Here is a 15,744-nt window from a genome sequence, read left to right as displayed (position 1 = left end):
ATGTACCCATGCGGCACAATGCTCTGTCCTCTCCCGTGCAGCAGTGCTGCTTCAGGTCAGGCACATGGGAGAGCGAGCTCTCCGCTCCCCCGCCAGGAAGGGGCGTGCGCCAGAACCTTCAGGACGCTTGAAAATACAGGGAGGAGGAGAAAGGCTCTGGTGGAAGTGGTCCTGGGTCAAAACAAGTTTGGATAAACTGTTTCCATCACCAAAGATTCCTTTCTTTCCCCGTTTTTGGTAAAAAGCTCCTTCCTTCTTCCTCTTTTGTGGCATGTAGCTAGAGCTCCATTCCCATGTTCTATTAAGCACGTCCTGGAAGGCTAAGTGGTCAGTGAGGTGCAGGGGAGAGGTGCAGGGGAGGGGTGCAGGGGAGGGGTGCGGGGGAGGGGTACGGGGGAGGGCGGGCAGCTTCCCCCCCACACACGGGGGCCGGCCAGGCGCACAGGGCTGCCCGGGCAGTGGCACTGGCCCGGTGGTCACCTTGCCTGCTACAGGAACGAACCTTCTTTTCATTAGCTGTTCAGAAGAGAACAAATTGGCATATGCTTAAAGCCGAATAAAAACCTAAGCTGGCAAAAGATGGCTTCGGACAGAGCTGCACACGCTGGTCAGTGCCTAGCACGAGTGCGGCGGGGGGAGGCGCAGAAGAACCGGAAGGGGACGCCGAGTAATTATCAAACTTTAATTGATAGACTAATCTTACAGAATGAACAATAAAGACAGCTAATCAAGGTTATACTTTTTAAAAAAATCCAGCAGCGCAAATCTAATAGACTACATACGTTCTCCTCCTCCCAGACAGGCATTTGATTTCAAAACAAACCAGAACAGAGCATACACCACAAGGAAACGTGATACGTACATGTATTTGTCAAATAACTGCAGAACTCTTTCGGGAAGAAAAAGGTTGTTGGAAAGTCAGAGAGCAGGAAAACCACCCGGCCGGGCAGGTAACTAGCGGGTGTCTGCGCCCCAGGGCTCCTGACCGCCCCCGGACCTCGCAGAGGGCAGAGGCCGCTAGAGCCCGTCACAGAGGACCCGGCAGGCGACTCCGCCCTAGGCCAGGGGCCGCCCCGCCCAGGACGGCAGGCAGGAGCAAGCAAGGGCCAGGGGCGCGCTCGGCCCCCAGGCACGCGGCTGGACGGCCCGGGGCCAGGCCCTTCCGGTGGCCGTGGCAGCTTCTCTGAGCAGTGGCGGAGCTAGTCCCTTTGGCCCTTACAAGGCAGAGCAGCAACTAAGAGCCTGCTAAGGGTCTCACCTGGGCCCCATTCTGTCGACAAGATTGTAAGAAAGTGCATCCTTAACTCGCTTGAACTTCATTTAAAGAGAGCAGACACTCCCTGCAGGAGGCCTACCAGATTAGAATCCTTCAGCGCAGTGCCAGCAGCTCGCACCCTGCCCTCTGACCTGCCGGGAAGGGTGCCGCTGCCGCAGGGAGGGAGAGGGCAGGGGGGAAGCAGCGGCCCTGCGCGCAGGCAGCTCCCCCTCTGCCTCCCAGGAGCCCCTGCCACAGGGAGGGGAGCCCTGTCCCCTATAAACTGACAGTGACGAAACTGTACAGAAATAATCCTGAGGAAAAATAAACCCTACGGTGCTACCTGAAGGGAAGAGTATTTCAATTTGCTCACACAGATTTAGTCAGTAAACTCCAGACGGTCAGAAATATACAGAGACTGACTGCCCACAGGATGTAAGGACAAGATCGTGAATACTGCGGAGACCCAACGTGGATGTGAGACACTTCTCCCGCGGGCGCCTGGGGCTGTGCCTGCGCTGTCCCTCGAGCTTCCAGCCGGGCCCTTCCACGTGGCCGGGGTCAGGAGCCAGAGCTCAAGGCTGCGAGAGCAGATTCAATGAGCTCTTCCAAGCAACTTCAAACAGCTCCATACAAGGATGTCGTGTACATTATGATGTATATGTAGTATCTTGAAGTAAGGAAAAAAGCACCATTTTACTGAAAATGAAAAAGGCTCACACAGGCTTTGGTCCTCCTGAAGCGACACCAGCCTGAGTGAGCAGCAGTGTGGCTCTCGGGCGGCAGGGAGGGCACGGCACACGCGCTCGCCAAGAGGCAGGGGCGGCAGGGGTGGCAGGGGCGGCTGGGAGCCACGCAGGGAGCAAGGGAGGCTGACGGGGGCTTCAGGCCAACCTGGGGACAGAAAAACCTGCTCTGGGAGACCGAAGTGGGCGTTGGCACTGCCGGACAAGTCTTTAGGACAATGACATTGGCAAACGACAAGGGCAGTATTCAGCTGCTGCCTGACCTTCTGCAGACCTGCTCCCCACGGGAGGCCGGGACGAGTAGCCAAGATGCACTCTTCCCCCGCAAGAACCGCAGGCCACCGAGAACGGAAGGCACAAGGGCTCCTCCTTTCTCGAGGGCTGAGAACAGGCGGCTTCCTGGACGCCGGACTCCACATACGCACTCGTGCCCCAAAGAAGCAGAGTGGGTTTTCTCGCCCAGGTGCGTAACTTGGCACTGACTACACCACGAAAAGCAAGAGTCTGTCTACATGGGCCGGATTCCTGAACTACAGCTTAGAAGGGAAGGGCACAGAATATCGTCCACTGGCTCACAAGGAACAGTCGTCGTAGAGGAACACATGCTCACGGTGCACAGAACGAGGGGCCGACAGCTTAGAATCCGAGGTGTGAGGGGGGAGGATTTCTTGCCAAACCTTACTACGAGAGCCTGCGACCACGGAGAGGAGAATTGCAAAGACAGCAGCAGAGGAACAGCGAACAGCACAAAGGGTACCACCCACTGAGACTGTCCCTTATCTCAGAGTCCATCGAGTCACGAGGAGACGACAGAAGTTCACGTGTACAAAGAACGCAAGGGCTAAAACCAGAAGGTGAGCTCATCATGAAAGCAACTTATCCCACTTCTGCTGTTCGGACACCACGGGCCAACCCACCGGCCCGGAGTCTTGTCCTGACAGAGGCGGCGCCTCTGCACCTGGGATAAAGGACACTTGAACTCAAGCGGGAGCAGAAGGACCGGATGGAGCCGCAGAGCTGAAATAACCAGTGGACTGCTTAAGAACTTCTGGAAAACCTCCAAAGAAAAGCGGTCTCTGGACCTGTGGCGATATGGCTGTGTCAGTCGTCTTCCACCTGCTCGCCCCGCAGCGGGGGCTCCGGAGCAGCCCGGCGGACTCCTGAGAAGCTGGGGTCCAGAGGGCGAGACGTGCGGACAGGAGTCCCTCGCGAGCTTCGCCGCCGCTCTGCGAACCCGCGGCCAGGTGAGCGCTCCCGACCCGGCCTCGCGCCCGCCTCGCCCCCGCGCACGCCCAAGCAGCGGCGAGGCGGCCGGGCAGGGAGGCGCGGGCGAGGTACCAAAAGAGGAACTGGTGTCTTTGGGTTTTGAAAATAAAAACTCAAATCTAGGGGAAGTGAGAAAATTAACAAAGGGAGAGCATTAAATCTGAAACAATGGACAGGAAAATATGGCTTACTAAAACCCCCATTTTGCATACAATTTACATCAAGGAAGAAAAAGGAAAAAACGCCCCAACTTAGCACAACGCAGTCCAAATGCTTGCAACCAAAGATTTATGAAAATATTTCTGTTGATATGATTTTTTTAAAGCAAAAAACAGTAACACAAGCTTCTGATGATTCCCTTCTCGACATTAACTGGCAGCTCTACTCTCACACAGACTGTAGAGTATTCCACACAACAGGTTCGGAATTCAGATTTATTCATTTCCACGGTGCTGACTTTAAAAATGGTACGAAGCTGACTGCGAGAAAGGGACTGGTGATTTTAAGTTAAAATTAAGCTAATGGTGAAAGTACATCACCTCTGGCTTCAGTCACCGCATCGCCTCAGGCTGAATGGAGATTGTTTTGTGAACCAAGTTCCAGAACTCTGAAATCCAGGGTGCTGCAGGCCTCTCCCACAACGTCCTTCGCTTTGGGTCAGTCTCCTGGGCCAGAGGTGAAAGTGCTTTCAAAAATACTGCCACTTGCCCAGCACAGTGTCTTTGATTGCATCCACATACTGCGTCGGGACCCAGTACACCCAGTAGTAAGAGGCCTCCGTGGGGCCCAACTGAAACGCCTGGAAGGGAGGAGGAGACCAAGCGGAGGTTCAGAGGCGGCGACCACACAGGCAGAACGCGAGCACGGGGAGGGCGGGAGGTGAGCGCACTGAACAGCGTCCGGTAGCTGTGCACATCGCAAGCGTTTGCTCACAATTCAAAAACAAACGGAGTTCAGCATAGCCAACCTCAGTGCAGCAACTCTCAAACCTGATGCACATCAGACCCACGGGGAAGCCGGGCGTGGTGGCGCACACCTGTAATCCCAGCACTTGGGAGGCTGAGGCAGGAGGACCATTCCAAGTTTGAGGCCAGCTACAAAGTGAGCTCAAGGCCAGCCTGAACTGCACAGGAGACCCTGTCTCAAAAGGACAAAAACCAAACCCAACCCAGGCACAGGGCTGTGGAAACAGAGGTTTCAGCTGTGGTCTGACTGGGGCAGGTAGGGTGGGGCCTGACAAGCTGCCTCCAAGCTCCCAAGGGCTGCAGCAGGGCCCACCTGGACACTGCTTTGAGAACCACCGGCCTGGAAAACCTGTCACACGCGCATAAGGAAACAGGTCCTCAAAGCACCACTGTCCCACGTGACAAAGTCCTGTCCACAACCTACGCGTCCGTCGCTAAGGGGATGTGCAACTCCAAGTGGGGTGGCGCACACTCACACGAGCACCAGAGTGCGCCGACACAGGTACGAAAGGCAGACCCTCACGGGCCTGGAGGGAAACCTCACATCACAGCGTGGAGGCAAGAGCAGCAGGCGGCAGCAAGGCGCACACGCCGCCCTCGGGAGAACTGGAGAAACGGCACCACCTGGGCTTGTCTGCAGACGTGAACGCGCGCAGACGGCAGCACCTACAGAGGAGTGGGAGCGGGAGGGGCACGCACTGGGGACGTCGTCACCGCGGCTAAGTCGTATTCTTTGTGTAAAGAAGACCCGGAGCAAGTTACACAGCGCTCACAGCCGTCGCTTCTCGGTGATGGGTGTACGGTTATCGTGTTCTGTCCTGTCCTGTGTTTTTCAGAACGTGTCTCTAAAAGTGAGAGCACACGGCCACCTTTCTCTAACTGAACTGTGCCACGCTGATCCAGCTAAACAAATGGCAGCTACAAGAAGAGAAGAAAATACTCTCACCAGGACAAGGGGAAACACTAGTTATAGCGTTCAAAGGGGGCGACTGGGACCACTGGCAGAAAAGGCTCCGGGGAGAAACGAACGTTCAGACTAAACGCTAAGTCCTCACCCGCGCACACCAACTCCTGAGAGACACCCAGGCTGCCGCCCGCAACTCGCCTGGCCCTATCATCAGGCTGCCGCAAAACTAGGGCTGCAAATCCTACAGAAGTACACTGTTCACACAAATGGGTTTTGTTTTGGCTTGTCTTTTTGAGACAGTCTCACTACCTAGTTCAGGCTGGCCTTGAACTTGCAAAGATCCTCCTGCCTCAGCCTCCCGAGTGCTGGGATTCCAGGTGTGCACCACCACGCCCAGCTCACACAAATGTTTTAAAAGAGTAAGTGGCCCAGCTAACAATATTAAAATCCAACTTATATTAAAACAGAAAAATAACAGGCCGAACAAAGCTGCCTGCAGTCTTGTTTTAAAGACTACAGGAAGGTTACAGGCAGAGGGACCGCCTGAGGAGGACCAGTGACATTCTCTTCACTGCCAGGGAGGAAGTCCAGGCGCCTACCACTTGGGCACCACAATCCCAATCAACGCCTTCCTTTAGCCTCAGCAAACTGACACGCTGACAGGGCTGGAGCCCGCCACGCTCCGGTCTTTCTCACAACGAGGGGATCTCCCGACATATCCCTCTGCCGTGCGCTTTGCAACACCCATGTACAGGTCACGCTGCTTCCTGTTTCTTGGGATGGGGCTGACACAGCTGCACTGCTTATGACAGGATGCAGAAAAACCTGCCTCCTCAGAGGGAGCACGAAGACGGCCCCAACCCCACAGGATCGCTATTTCCGATCCAGTATAACATTTTTGAGTTCTGAGTAACTTAGGAGTTTAGGTAGGTAAACTTCACTTTTAAAGTGCTCTCCAGAAAGCGCTAGGAAAGACAGCTCTGCCTAAGCTGCTGCTCGTTTCTAGATCACTGAACTCCTTGCTCTGTTCCGTGTGGACCTGCAGGGCCTCCACACGTGCTGTCCACTGTGCAGAGCAAAGCTCCGGGCAGAACAGATGCGCCTGGGATCTGTCCTCGCCACAGGGTCCCGGCCACGTGACAGGCACAGCCTGGGACGAGCAGGACCACTACAGAAGAGCGACTGCCTGAGGTCTTTGAAACACCAAGGCCTGGGGGAGGAGGGGTCTCTATTACCCATGACAAAATATAAAATGAAAATCCACATGCCATTCTTCTTAATTTTCCTGGTCTAAAAACAAGTCAGATGCGTAAGAAACATTTTTGAAGAACGGCAAGGGAAAACACACCCTTTTAAACTACAGGTGGGCAGGGCGAGGCGGGCTGTTGCAAGATGAACAGAACACAGAACAAGGTCATGAAAACACGAGGGTCTCAGATACTCCCCCTACCCCTTTTTTTTGAGACTAGGTCTTGCTACGTAGCCTAGGCTAGCTTCAAACCTGTGATCCTCCCGCCTCAGCTTCCCAAGTGCGAGGATTACAGGCATGCGCCACTACACCCGGCTCCTCCTTAAAGAAGTTTTTTGGAGACCACATGCTCGCTTCAATTAGGACAGCTCAATCGCAAAGCCACCCCCGCCAGGTAAGCAGAAGCAGAGGCCTGGCCCGGCGAGCCCGGCCTGAGTACTCACCATCATGTGGTAGTCTTCGTGTCCTTCGATAGGCTCACTGACCACATTTTTAATGGAGCCCATGGGCAATTTCTCAGTCCGTTCTAGATGGAGAGGGAGGACAGTGGTTACTCCAAAGTCTTCCTGTTCTCACTCCTGCCTCGGCAGCCCCTCCCTCATCAGGCCGGGGTCTACAGTGAACACCTGACTGGCACCGCCCTCTAACGAGCGTGGGCACCACCTTCCGATCAGTGCGTCCGATCCCTGCTTGGGAAGTGCGGACCTCAGGAGTGAACAGGAACTGGCAATGAGACGTAAGGGCTGAGCGCAGACACAGATCCTGCCCATTAGCAGCTGTTTTTCTTCTGTGTGTGTCTGCAAGTGCGCTTCCCCTCGTGTTAGTTTGTAAAGTCTGAGATTAATAACCACCCAAGGAATTCCTTTATACCCTCACTGCCCAAGGCCAAGCATTGGCTAAGGTCCTGGACACCTAGAATACAGAGTCAAGAGCCCACAAACAAAGACGCAGCAGTGCTCCCCTGCAGCTCTCACAGGCGGGGGTGATCCTGCTGCTTCCGTCTCCCTCCTTCCCCGCACCCTGTGCAGGGACACATTGTACAGAGTTCTTTCAAACACTGATAACCTCACGTGACTGACACTGGAGATGCCGCTAATCACATGCGGCTAGAACACATTTTGCAGCAAGTTTAAGGGTGCTGGGTAAGAAAGAGGCGGCGGTGCAGGATGCTTGCAAACGAGGCGGCTGAGCATGAGCCAACTGCAGGACTGCTGTGAGGGCGGGGCGGGCTCCCGCACCTTAGGAAATCCCCCAGAGGCAGCAGACACCTGAGGCGCAGGCAGGCATTTCTCTGCAAACAGTTAAACCGAAGTCAAAGACTCATTACAGCCTCTGCAGAAAAGAAAATCTGCAAAGTAGGGTGTGGAAACAGGTAAGCTGCCAAACAGCCTTGAATTCAGAGACCTGGGCTCCAGCCTAGCAGAGGACATTAGACAACTGAGCTCCATTTCGGAGCGCTGGGTCCCTAAACACGGCAACCTGGAGGGAGGGGCCTGAGGGTGCTCGCTCGGGTTTACCCTTTTCGTGGCTACAGGTGGGACAAGATCGACAGCTGTCTTCAAGACTGAAACTTCTGCAGGGCGTGGTGGTGCACGCCTGTAATCTCAGCCCTTGGGGGCATGAGGATCACCATGAGTTCAAGGCCAGCCTGGACTGCATAATGAGACCCTGTCTCAAAAAGCCAAGACAAAACACAACACCCTGAAACTTTCAAAAACTACTAGCTTGAAATGTCTAGAGACCTCACATAAAGGTACAGATAGATGTCTGGCTTCGTTTGGAAACTCCAGACTGGGCGCTGCTGGGCCCACTCCAGCACGGCGGCAGTGAGGGTCTCCAGTGCACCTGCTCTGCACGGAGATCTGCTCTGCAACGAGCTCCAACGCTCCCACAGTAAGGCACAGGCCTCCGGGAAGCTGCGGGGCCTCCTGGCTGCGGCCCCGAGACGGTGCGAGTGTCTTCCACACAAGGCAGCGGAGCGAGCCTAAGCTGGGAGAAGCAGCCCTGGAGGGTCACTTACACCAGGAAACCAGGAAGCCGCCAGGACGGTGGCGCCACAGCAACTTCTCGCCAGTGGAGAGGCGAGGCCAGTGCTCGCAGCCGACCCACAGCCAGCTGTCCTTCTCCAAGCACTTCTGACGCTTGGGTGACAGGACGCCGGGGCAGGCGTGAAGGGCACCGCACCCTGGGCAGCTGAGGGACAGGGACAAATGCTCTAGACGGGACGGAAGTGCTCAGCCTCGGTCAGGCCTGGAAGGTGTGAGCAGTCTGAAGCTAAGTGAGGACGAAGGCTCGTAGGAGCTGAGGAGTCCAGCGCATCAAGCTACTTCGAGAGCTCTGCCCTGAAGCCTAAGCACAAGGCCGCGGCTCCCAGAAGAGGAACGGAAACCTCCACTGTCCAGGCAGGCGGTCCTCAGCAGGTCAGTCCCTGCGCTTACTGTGTTTCCTATCACAAAAGCACTCCCCGAGGACCCAGCGAGCACACAGACGCTCGGGCTCCACCCAGACCCTGCCTGCACCATCCTCCTGGGCACCACCGCCCTGCATCAGCCTTGGCAACCGCCTTCAGCTGGGCTGCCCGCAGCAGCAGGAGAACTCTAGCAGAGGCAGAAGCCTGCGTGCTTCAGCAAGTGAATGCAGTGGCGGAGAACAGGGCAAGATCACTTGTAAAGCCAACAGAGAGGCAGGGCAGCTAGTGCGGAAAGGAACGGGGGAACAGGCTCTGCGGAGAACAATCCTCTTGTGCACGGTTCAGAGGCCTTTGGGAAAACTGGGGAAACCCTTAGAAATTTGCAGAACCTGCACCGACCGTGCGGTAGAGTTGAATGCACCTTGAAGAATGTAGCGCATTACCGTGAAACGGCCGGAGGACTCAAGCGCTTTCGGCACTGCAGTCTGGCCACTGTAAGAACCAGCACAGAGCTGGAAATGAGAGATTTCTGCGTTCTAAAGTTTTCACGTGTGAGATGAAAATCTCACGCCCCGCCACCCTCGCCCCAAGGTGTACTCTCGGTCACGCTGCGGCCCGTGTTGAGTGGAGCCGCGCTACACGGCCTCTGTCCCTGAAGTCGGCCGCCGCACGACGCCAAGAGCCCCTATGCTTCTCTTGAGCATTTACCTCGGACACTGAATACCTACAGTGCTGGCCCGAAACAGGTGAATTACGCATGTTCGGTTCCCTCCGGGAATCTGACGGGGACAGACAAGTCAGAGAGTAATGAGTGCTCTGGGGAGGTGAAGGGGGCTCCAGGAAGAGAAGCGGCAGTTCACGGGGGCTACCGGGGAGGGCTTCGTTAGGAGAGGGCGCCGAAGGGCTTCGGAAGAGTTTATTAATACCGAGGAACGGGAAGAAGGCATTCCAGGGGAGGACGCGGCAAGAGCAAAGACGCGAAGCTGTGTGAGCACGGGCTGGCCGAGGTCGCCAATGCAGCGGAACACAGCGGACAACAGGGCAGGCGGAGCAGGCAACAGTTCCAACGGGGCCCCTGCTGAGAACAGAGCACCGCGTGGAAGCACCTGAACGCGGCGGGAATGAGCCAAGGGCTGGAGCCCAGGAACCGCTGACAAGCAGCAGAATGGCAAATGAGTGACGGAAGACACACAGGCAGAGGAGCCGACATGCTTTTCACGCATCACACTTGGAAGACGCGGTAGCCTGACAAACTAAGGGGCACAGACGCTTCTGGAACGTAACGGTCTAGGGGGAAGGAGGAAGAGGACGGTCAGAGGCGTTTCCCAGCAAACAGCAGGCCGACCAGACGCTGTGCACAGGTGCTGGTGGTGAGACATGCAGTCAAGCGGGGAAGCAAGGGCAGTGATCAGGAGAACAGCACCCAGCACACGGCCAAGGGACCCAGAGGGGACAGGCAGCTGGGAGACCGAGCGAAGCAGACTGCAGCAAGCAGAGGGCCGCGCACGACGGCACGGCCCCGCGGGAACTACTCGGCCCTCGTTCCTTGACGCCACGTGAGAACGCAGGCCCACATGACCAGGTATTTTATCTTTCTAAAGAGAAGCCAAACCAAAAATACATAAATAAAAAACCAGAATGAAATCTCTGATTTTTGCAAATTGTGTACAGAGCCATAAAACCCTTGCCTAGGGACCAGACCTGACCCTCCGGCCACGTGTGGGACCTCTGGTCTCGTGTACAAATGAAGAGTCCATGTTCTGATGGCTGGGCCCTGAGATCGGACTGAAAACAATGCAGGAGGAAGGTCCAAACAAGAGGCAAGCATCTAACAGCAAATTCGAAAGGCAGAAGCACACACAGCACAGTGGACAGAGAGGCTTCCGGAGGAGATCCGCACGCAGAAGCGAGTGCGGCCGGGTGCGGCGCCGGCGGCGCGCTGGGAGGAGCGTGGCGGGACGGGGTACCTTTAGTGCCGATCCACAGCTGGTCTTGTTCTAGCTTAAAAGTGAGCCGCACTTTTCCTCCAGACTTATTGTACATGCCGGACAGAGGTACCGCAGGCAGGCGCTCCTGGAGGTACAACACCACGGTGAGAGATAAAGGGGCACTGGGGCAGAAAAGGAGAAGGGACAGACTCACAAACACAACTGCGGGAATCTCAACGCGGAACGAGTTCCTTTTCAGACACTCGCCAAGAATTCAACTCACCTGGACACCCTTAACAGAAGGCATCACATCTTCAGGTTTTCCTTTATCCAACACTTTCCTGTGTTGCTATAAATCAGAAGAGATCATTAGGTGAAACAGCTATGTCTTAGGCATGCTGCTGTATCTCTCTCAAAGACAGGATGAAGAAAGCCTGCCAAGCTCTGGGACTAAGGCTTTTAGTGTCCATGACCCTGCAGATGGGCGCCGCTCTGCTCGTCTCTGTGAGGACGAGAGGTGCTTCCTCCGGTCACAGCAGAGACACTGCTTGTGCTGTGACTGCTCTGCATGGGAGACGTGGCCAGTGAGGCCGGGGGCTGAGCGCTTCGCTTCACTTTACTTTTCATCAGCCACATACAGCTGCTCTATTAGCTACTACAGGTCTAGGGCAAGGAGAGCTCCTCGTCTGCTAATTCAAACACGCCCCTCTCCTCCCAGCAGGTCACCACTCGAAGGGTTAAACGATCACGCTGAAGAGAGCCGCGCAGGGCACTGCTCTCCCGGAAGGCGGGAAAGGACAACAACACTTGTCAATTTAAACTCCCAGAGAGAACTACGAGATTTTGGTAACCAGCCTAACTGCCCAGAAAGGACGTTCCTTTAACAAGTGAAGACCCAGCCCAGCACAGAAGTCTTCCCACTGCTCCACCCTCAACCCGCCACACAGAGAAGCTCTACCCTGACGTTCAGAAGTCTTTAACCCTGTTTCGGCTCCCACCCCCACCCCAGGACTCCAGGGTGGCCCATCACGGCCCCTTACACAGCTCTCTTCCCTGGCCCGAATGCCTGAGTCCCATCCTCCCTCCCCTCAACTATGGCTTTACAGGTTCAGTAACTGCTTGGCAAAGCTGGAACTAGGGTGCAATAAACGGACAGAAGGTAAAAATTTAGTCAACCTTGGACACCAGGAGAGGCCTGAGCCAACACAACCGCTTACTGGCTAGGCAGAACCATCGAGCAGAAATGAGCTCAGCACTGCCAGAGTGCGAACGGAAGGGTCACCCTACACATCAGCCCCAGAGTCCCCGACAGGCGGTTACAAAGCCAGGAGACTGGATCTCATTCCTCATAATAACTGGCAGCTCCGGGGCAAAGCAGCTCAGGCTGGAGACAATCTGAGCCAGAACTTTCAGTACCTTTTGAAGATTTTCCCCTGCTCTGCAGAGAAAGGTTCTAAGCCTGTGAAGCTACCATTAGTGACTCAAAACCTGTACTTATGAGGCGGGCTATGCTCTGGGTATGACCAGTGAGGCTGCTCACTGCCATCTATTCACACATGCAGGAGGAGAAAGGGAAACAGAGATGAACGCAGTACACTACAGGATAACATGACCCGGTACTTGGAGGGGAGGGTGACACTGTCCAAATGAACACCTTCTACACGTTAAAGTACACTGATAATCCTTCAGCTAAAGCTCTGTGGACAGAGGCTGGGGAGTATAGCTCAGTAACAAAGAATGTGGTTAGCATGCAGGAGGCCCTAGGTCTGACGCTCAGCATCAAAATTAAAAAACATAATGAAAAAACCCCACAGACAAGGGCTGAAAATGGATTTCAGTGATACAGTGCTTGTCTAGCATTGTGAGACCCTCAGGTCAAACTCCCCAGCACTACCAAACAAACGAACAAAAAACCCTTAAGAATACTGTTTTAGACTTAAGCATTTCAGGAGTTCTGTAAAAACAATATAGTTTGCCAGGCATGGTGGCACACCCCTGTAATCCCAGCACTTGGGAGGCTGAGGCAGGAGGAGCGTTGTGAGGTGGGAGACCAGCCTGGGCTACAAAGTGAGCTCAGGGCCAGCCTGCTGAACTGCACAGCAAGACCCTGTCTCAAAAAACAAACAACAAAAAAAGACAAACAAAAATATAGTTTTAAAATACATATTACATGAACCAGGTGTGAAAGCATGTGCCTGTAACTTTAGCACTCTGGGAGACTGAGGCAGAAGAATTGCAAATTCTAGCTCATCCCAGGCAATTCAGCAACTCAGTAAAACCTTGTCTCAAACATTACAAAGAGCTGGGGATGCAGCTCAGCAGCAAGGCCCAGAATTCAAAGTTCAATCCCCAGTATCTATCTATCCATGTATTTCTCTTATTCTTTCTCTCTCTCTCTCATACATACACACACATGAATATCCTCAATGCAGTCTAGGACAGCAACTAATCAACAAAAATGCTGATGTGCGTGTAGCAAACATTTGAGTATTCATGCTAATTCTGGCTAGGTTGTGCCGCTGAACTTATGAAAACACTTGAGTTCTGGAAGCACACAGAAGGGATGATGCATGTCTAGCACAAAACTGTGGCCCACAGTTGTGGCCCTGCGCTGGGCTTACATTTCAACGTCACTTTCACAAAAACTGATCGAGGTCACACTGATCTCCTTGCTAGGACATAGGTTACATTGAGAATGTCTTCCTGGTGCAGCAGCTACTCAGCAACGGTGGGATCCAACGGGCAGTAACCGAACAGGTGAGGACTGCTCCGATCAGTAAATACTTTCAGGTGGCACAGTGGCGCACACCTGTAACCAACAGCACCATGGAAGGCTGAAGCAAGAGGTAGCAAGTCTGAATCCAGCTTGAGCAGCTAAGTGAGTCCCTGTCTCAAAATGTAAAAAGATTTTAAAGGGCTGTAGATGTAGCTCAGTGCAAAGGCTCTGTATTCAATCCCCAGTACCTCAGTAAATAAGTAAATAAAATAAAACAGTAATAAAATTTAATGAGTCCAAGACAAAGCTGGAGTCCACCCAACATGAGCAATACAGCAATTAGGGAAAATCCGGCCCATACTTAATAGATCAGGAGAACATGAAGTGTTACCTCCCTACTTGGCTTCACTTGGCTTCCTGAAATGGTCAGTTTCAGAGGAACCTCTGAAATTTGTTAATTTCTATGCCCATACATAATTGGGCTTTTTTTGTACCTGGAATCGAATTCAGGACATCACGTATGTCAGGCAGGCGCTGTGCAACTGAGCTATATCCCCAGTCCCTACTGGTCTTTTTTGACTCGAAGGTACACATTTGTATGTAAGATGGGGGCTTAATTCTAGTACAACTGGCATTTTTCTACAACCCTAAACAGGACAGAGAAACCCACATCTGATTCCTTTTAACAGCTGGTCTGAAGCTCCCTTTACAAAAGCCTCGTTCTAAAGTAGGTAGACTTGAGACACACTGACCCGCCAGATGAAATAAAGTTGCAAATCTCAGGTAGCTGTCACCTCCACTCTGCCGCACCCAACTGCTGCCATAAATTTCCATCATGGGCCCTGTCCAAAAAGAACTTATTCTAGGGAGAATACAGCCAGCCAAGGCCAGAGAAGACAAAGCCTCCAATTTCTCAGGAGCAACAAGCATGAGGTGGACTCACTTTCTGCCTGCAGAGAGGCTCCTTCTTGTTCTCTTCGGCCTTTGCATCCTGCTGCGAAGCATCTTTGGGCGTATTTACTGCTAAAACATCATTTATCGTGGAGCCAACCACCATGATCTTGGCCCCACTGGTCACTTTTATTTCCCTCAACGTCTTATCTTCAGGGACGAGCCCCTTATACATGACCTTCTGCATGGCAGGCGGGAGTCCTTGGGGAAAAGTAGAGAGAAGACAGTTAAAGGAAGGCACAGACATGTACCGACCACAGACTTGAGTCACCACACCAGGAAGCCGGGCGTGGTGGTGCAGGCCCCTCCTCCCAGCACCTGGGAGGCTGAGGCAGGAGGATTGCTGAGTTCAAGGTCAGCCTCAACTACACAGCAAAACCCTGTCTCAAAAAAAAAAAAGGATTGAGAGTAACAGCAGGAAGTAAACAGTGCCTCCATCATCTCAGCCTCCATTTGCAGAACTTTACCACAGGGATGACAGTAGGTCCTTCAGTATAGATTTGTTTCAAGGATTAAAACAGCATAAACGCAAACCATCCAGCACAACAGCATAAACGCAAACCATCCAGCGCAACAGTAATTGTTCAGTGAACATCAGAATACTTTGCAAGTTGTTTCTCGGTCATCTACTCACTCAAATACTAAGTGAGAACTCACAGATGTGAGCACAAGCCAGTAAGGTCAAAAATCACTGTTTTTATGCCTTCAGAGGCTACCCGGGGAAAGCGTTAGAAAGAAAGCACTTTAAATGGCAAAGCATCATAAATAACGCAAACTAAACAAATACGAGTCATTTTAAGGGCTATTGAGACAGCCACCCGCAGGCTTTCTTAAACTTCCCTTATGAAAGTTACCTACAATGTCTGCTGAGAACAGATTCCTGGCTACACCCCAGACCCACTGAGCCAAAATCCTCAGGACAAAGGCCTGGGGCCGTACATTTAACCAGCGCTCCGGTGATCGCACCAACGAAGTCAGCAGCACTAGCTCGAAGCGCGCGTTCCGGAGGCCGGGGCTTCGGTCTCAGTCACTCGCCGCGACTTCAGGGCTCGCCCTCCCGCTCCGATCAGCGCAAGGCGTTCAAGGACTGACCCCGGGGACGCGACGCGGGGACGCGAGCCAAGGCGGGCCCGGGGGCCGGGGAGGGCGGGCCGCGCCGACCTCACCTGTGATGGAGTGGATCCTCTGCTTCAGCTCGGAGCCCGTGCTGTCCAGAGGCACCTTCACGTCGTGCTTGGTCTTGTTCCAGACGATCTTCAGCTCCACCAGCTCCCGCTCCCGGCCCGCGTCCTCGCCGTTGCTGACCGACGCCCGGGCCGCCGCGTCCCCGGGGGGCTGCGCAGGGGCCGGC

General features: G+C 54.0%; 1 protein-coding gene across 1 annotated transcript; it reads right to left on the bottom strand.

Moving 5' to 3' along the window:
* Positions 1–667: 667 nt before the first annotated feature.
* On the bottom strand, positions 668–15,744 carry Ubfd1 (ubiquitin family domain containing 1; the record flags this gene model as incomplete). Its single annotated transcript, XM_013504809.1, is given in 6 exon segments — positions 668–4,066; positions 6,832–6,914; positions 10,766–10,871; positions 11,010–11,075; positions 14,386–14,594; positions 15,560–15,744. Coding segments are annotated over 6 exon segments (760 nt in total), but the record flags the coding sequence as incomplete, so codon positions are not given.

The sequence above is a fragment of the Chinchilla lanigera genome, unplaced genomic scaffold (genome assembly GCF_000276665.1).
Source record: "Chinchilla lanigera isolate Chin_1 unplaced genomic scaffold, ChiLan1.0 scaffold00092, whole genome shotgun sequence".
NCBI classification, from domain to species: Eukaryota; Metazoa; Chordata; class Mammalia; order Rodentia; family Chinchillidae; genus Chinchilla; species Chinchilla lanigera.
This window is presented reverse-complemented; position numbering and strand designations above follow the sequence as displayed.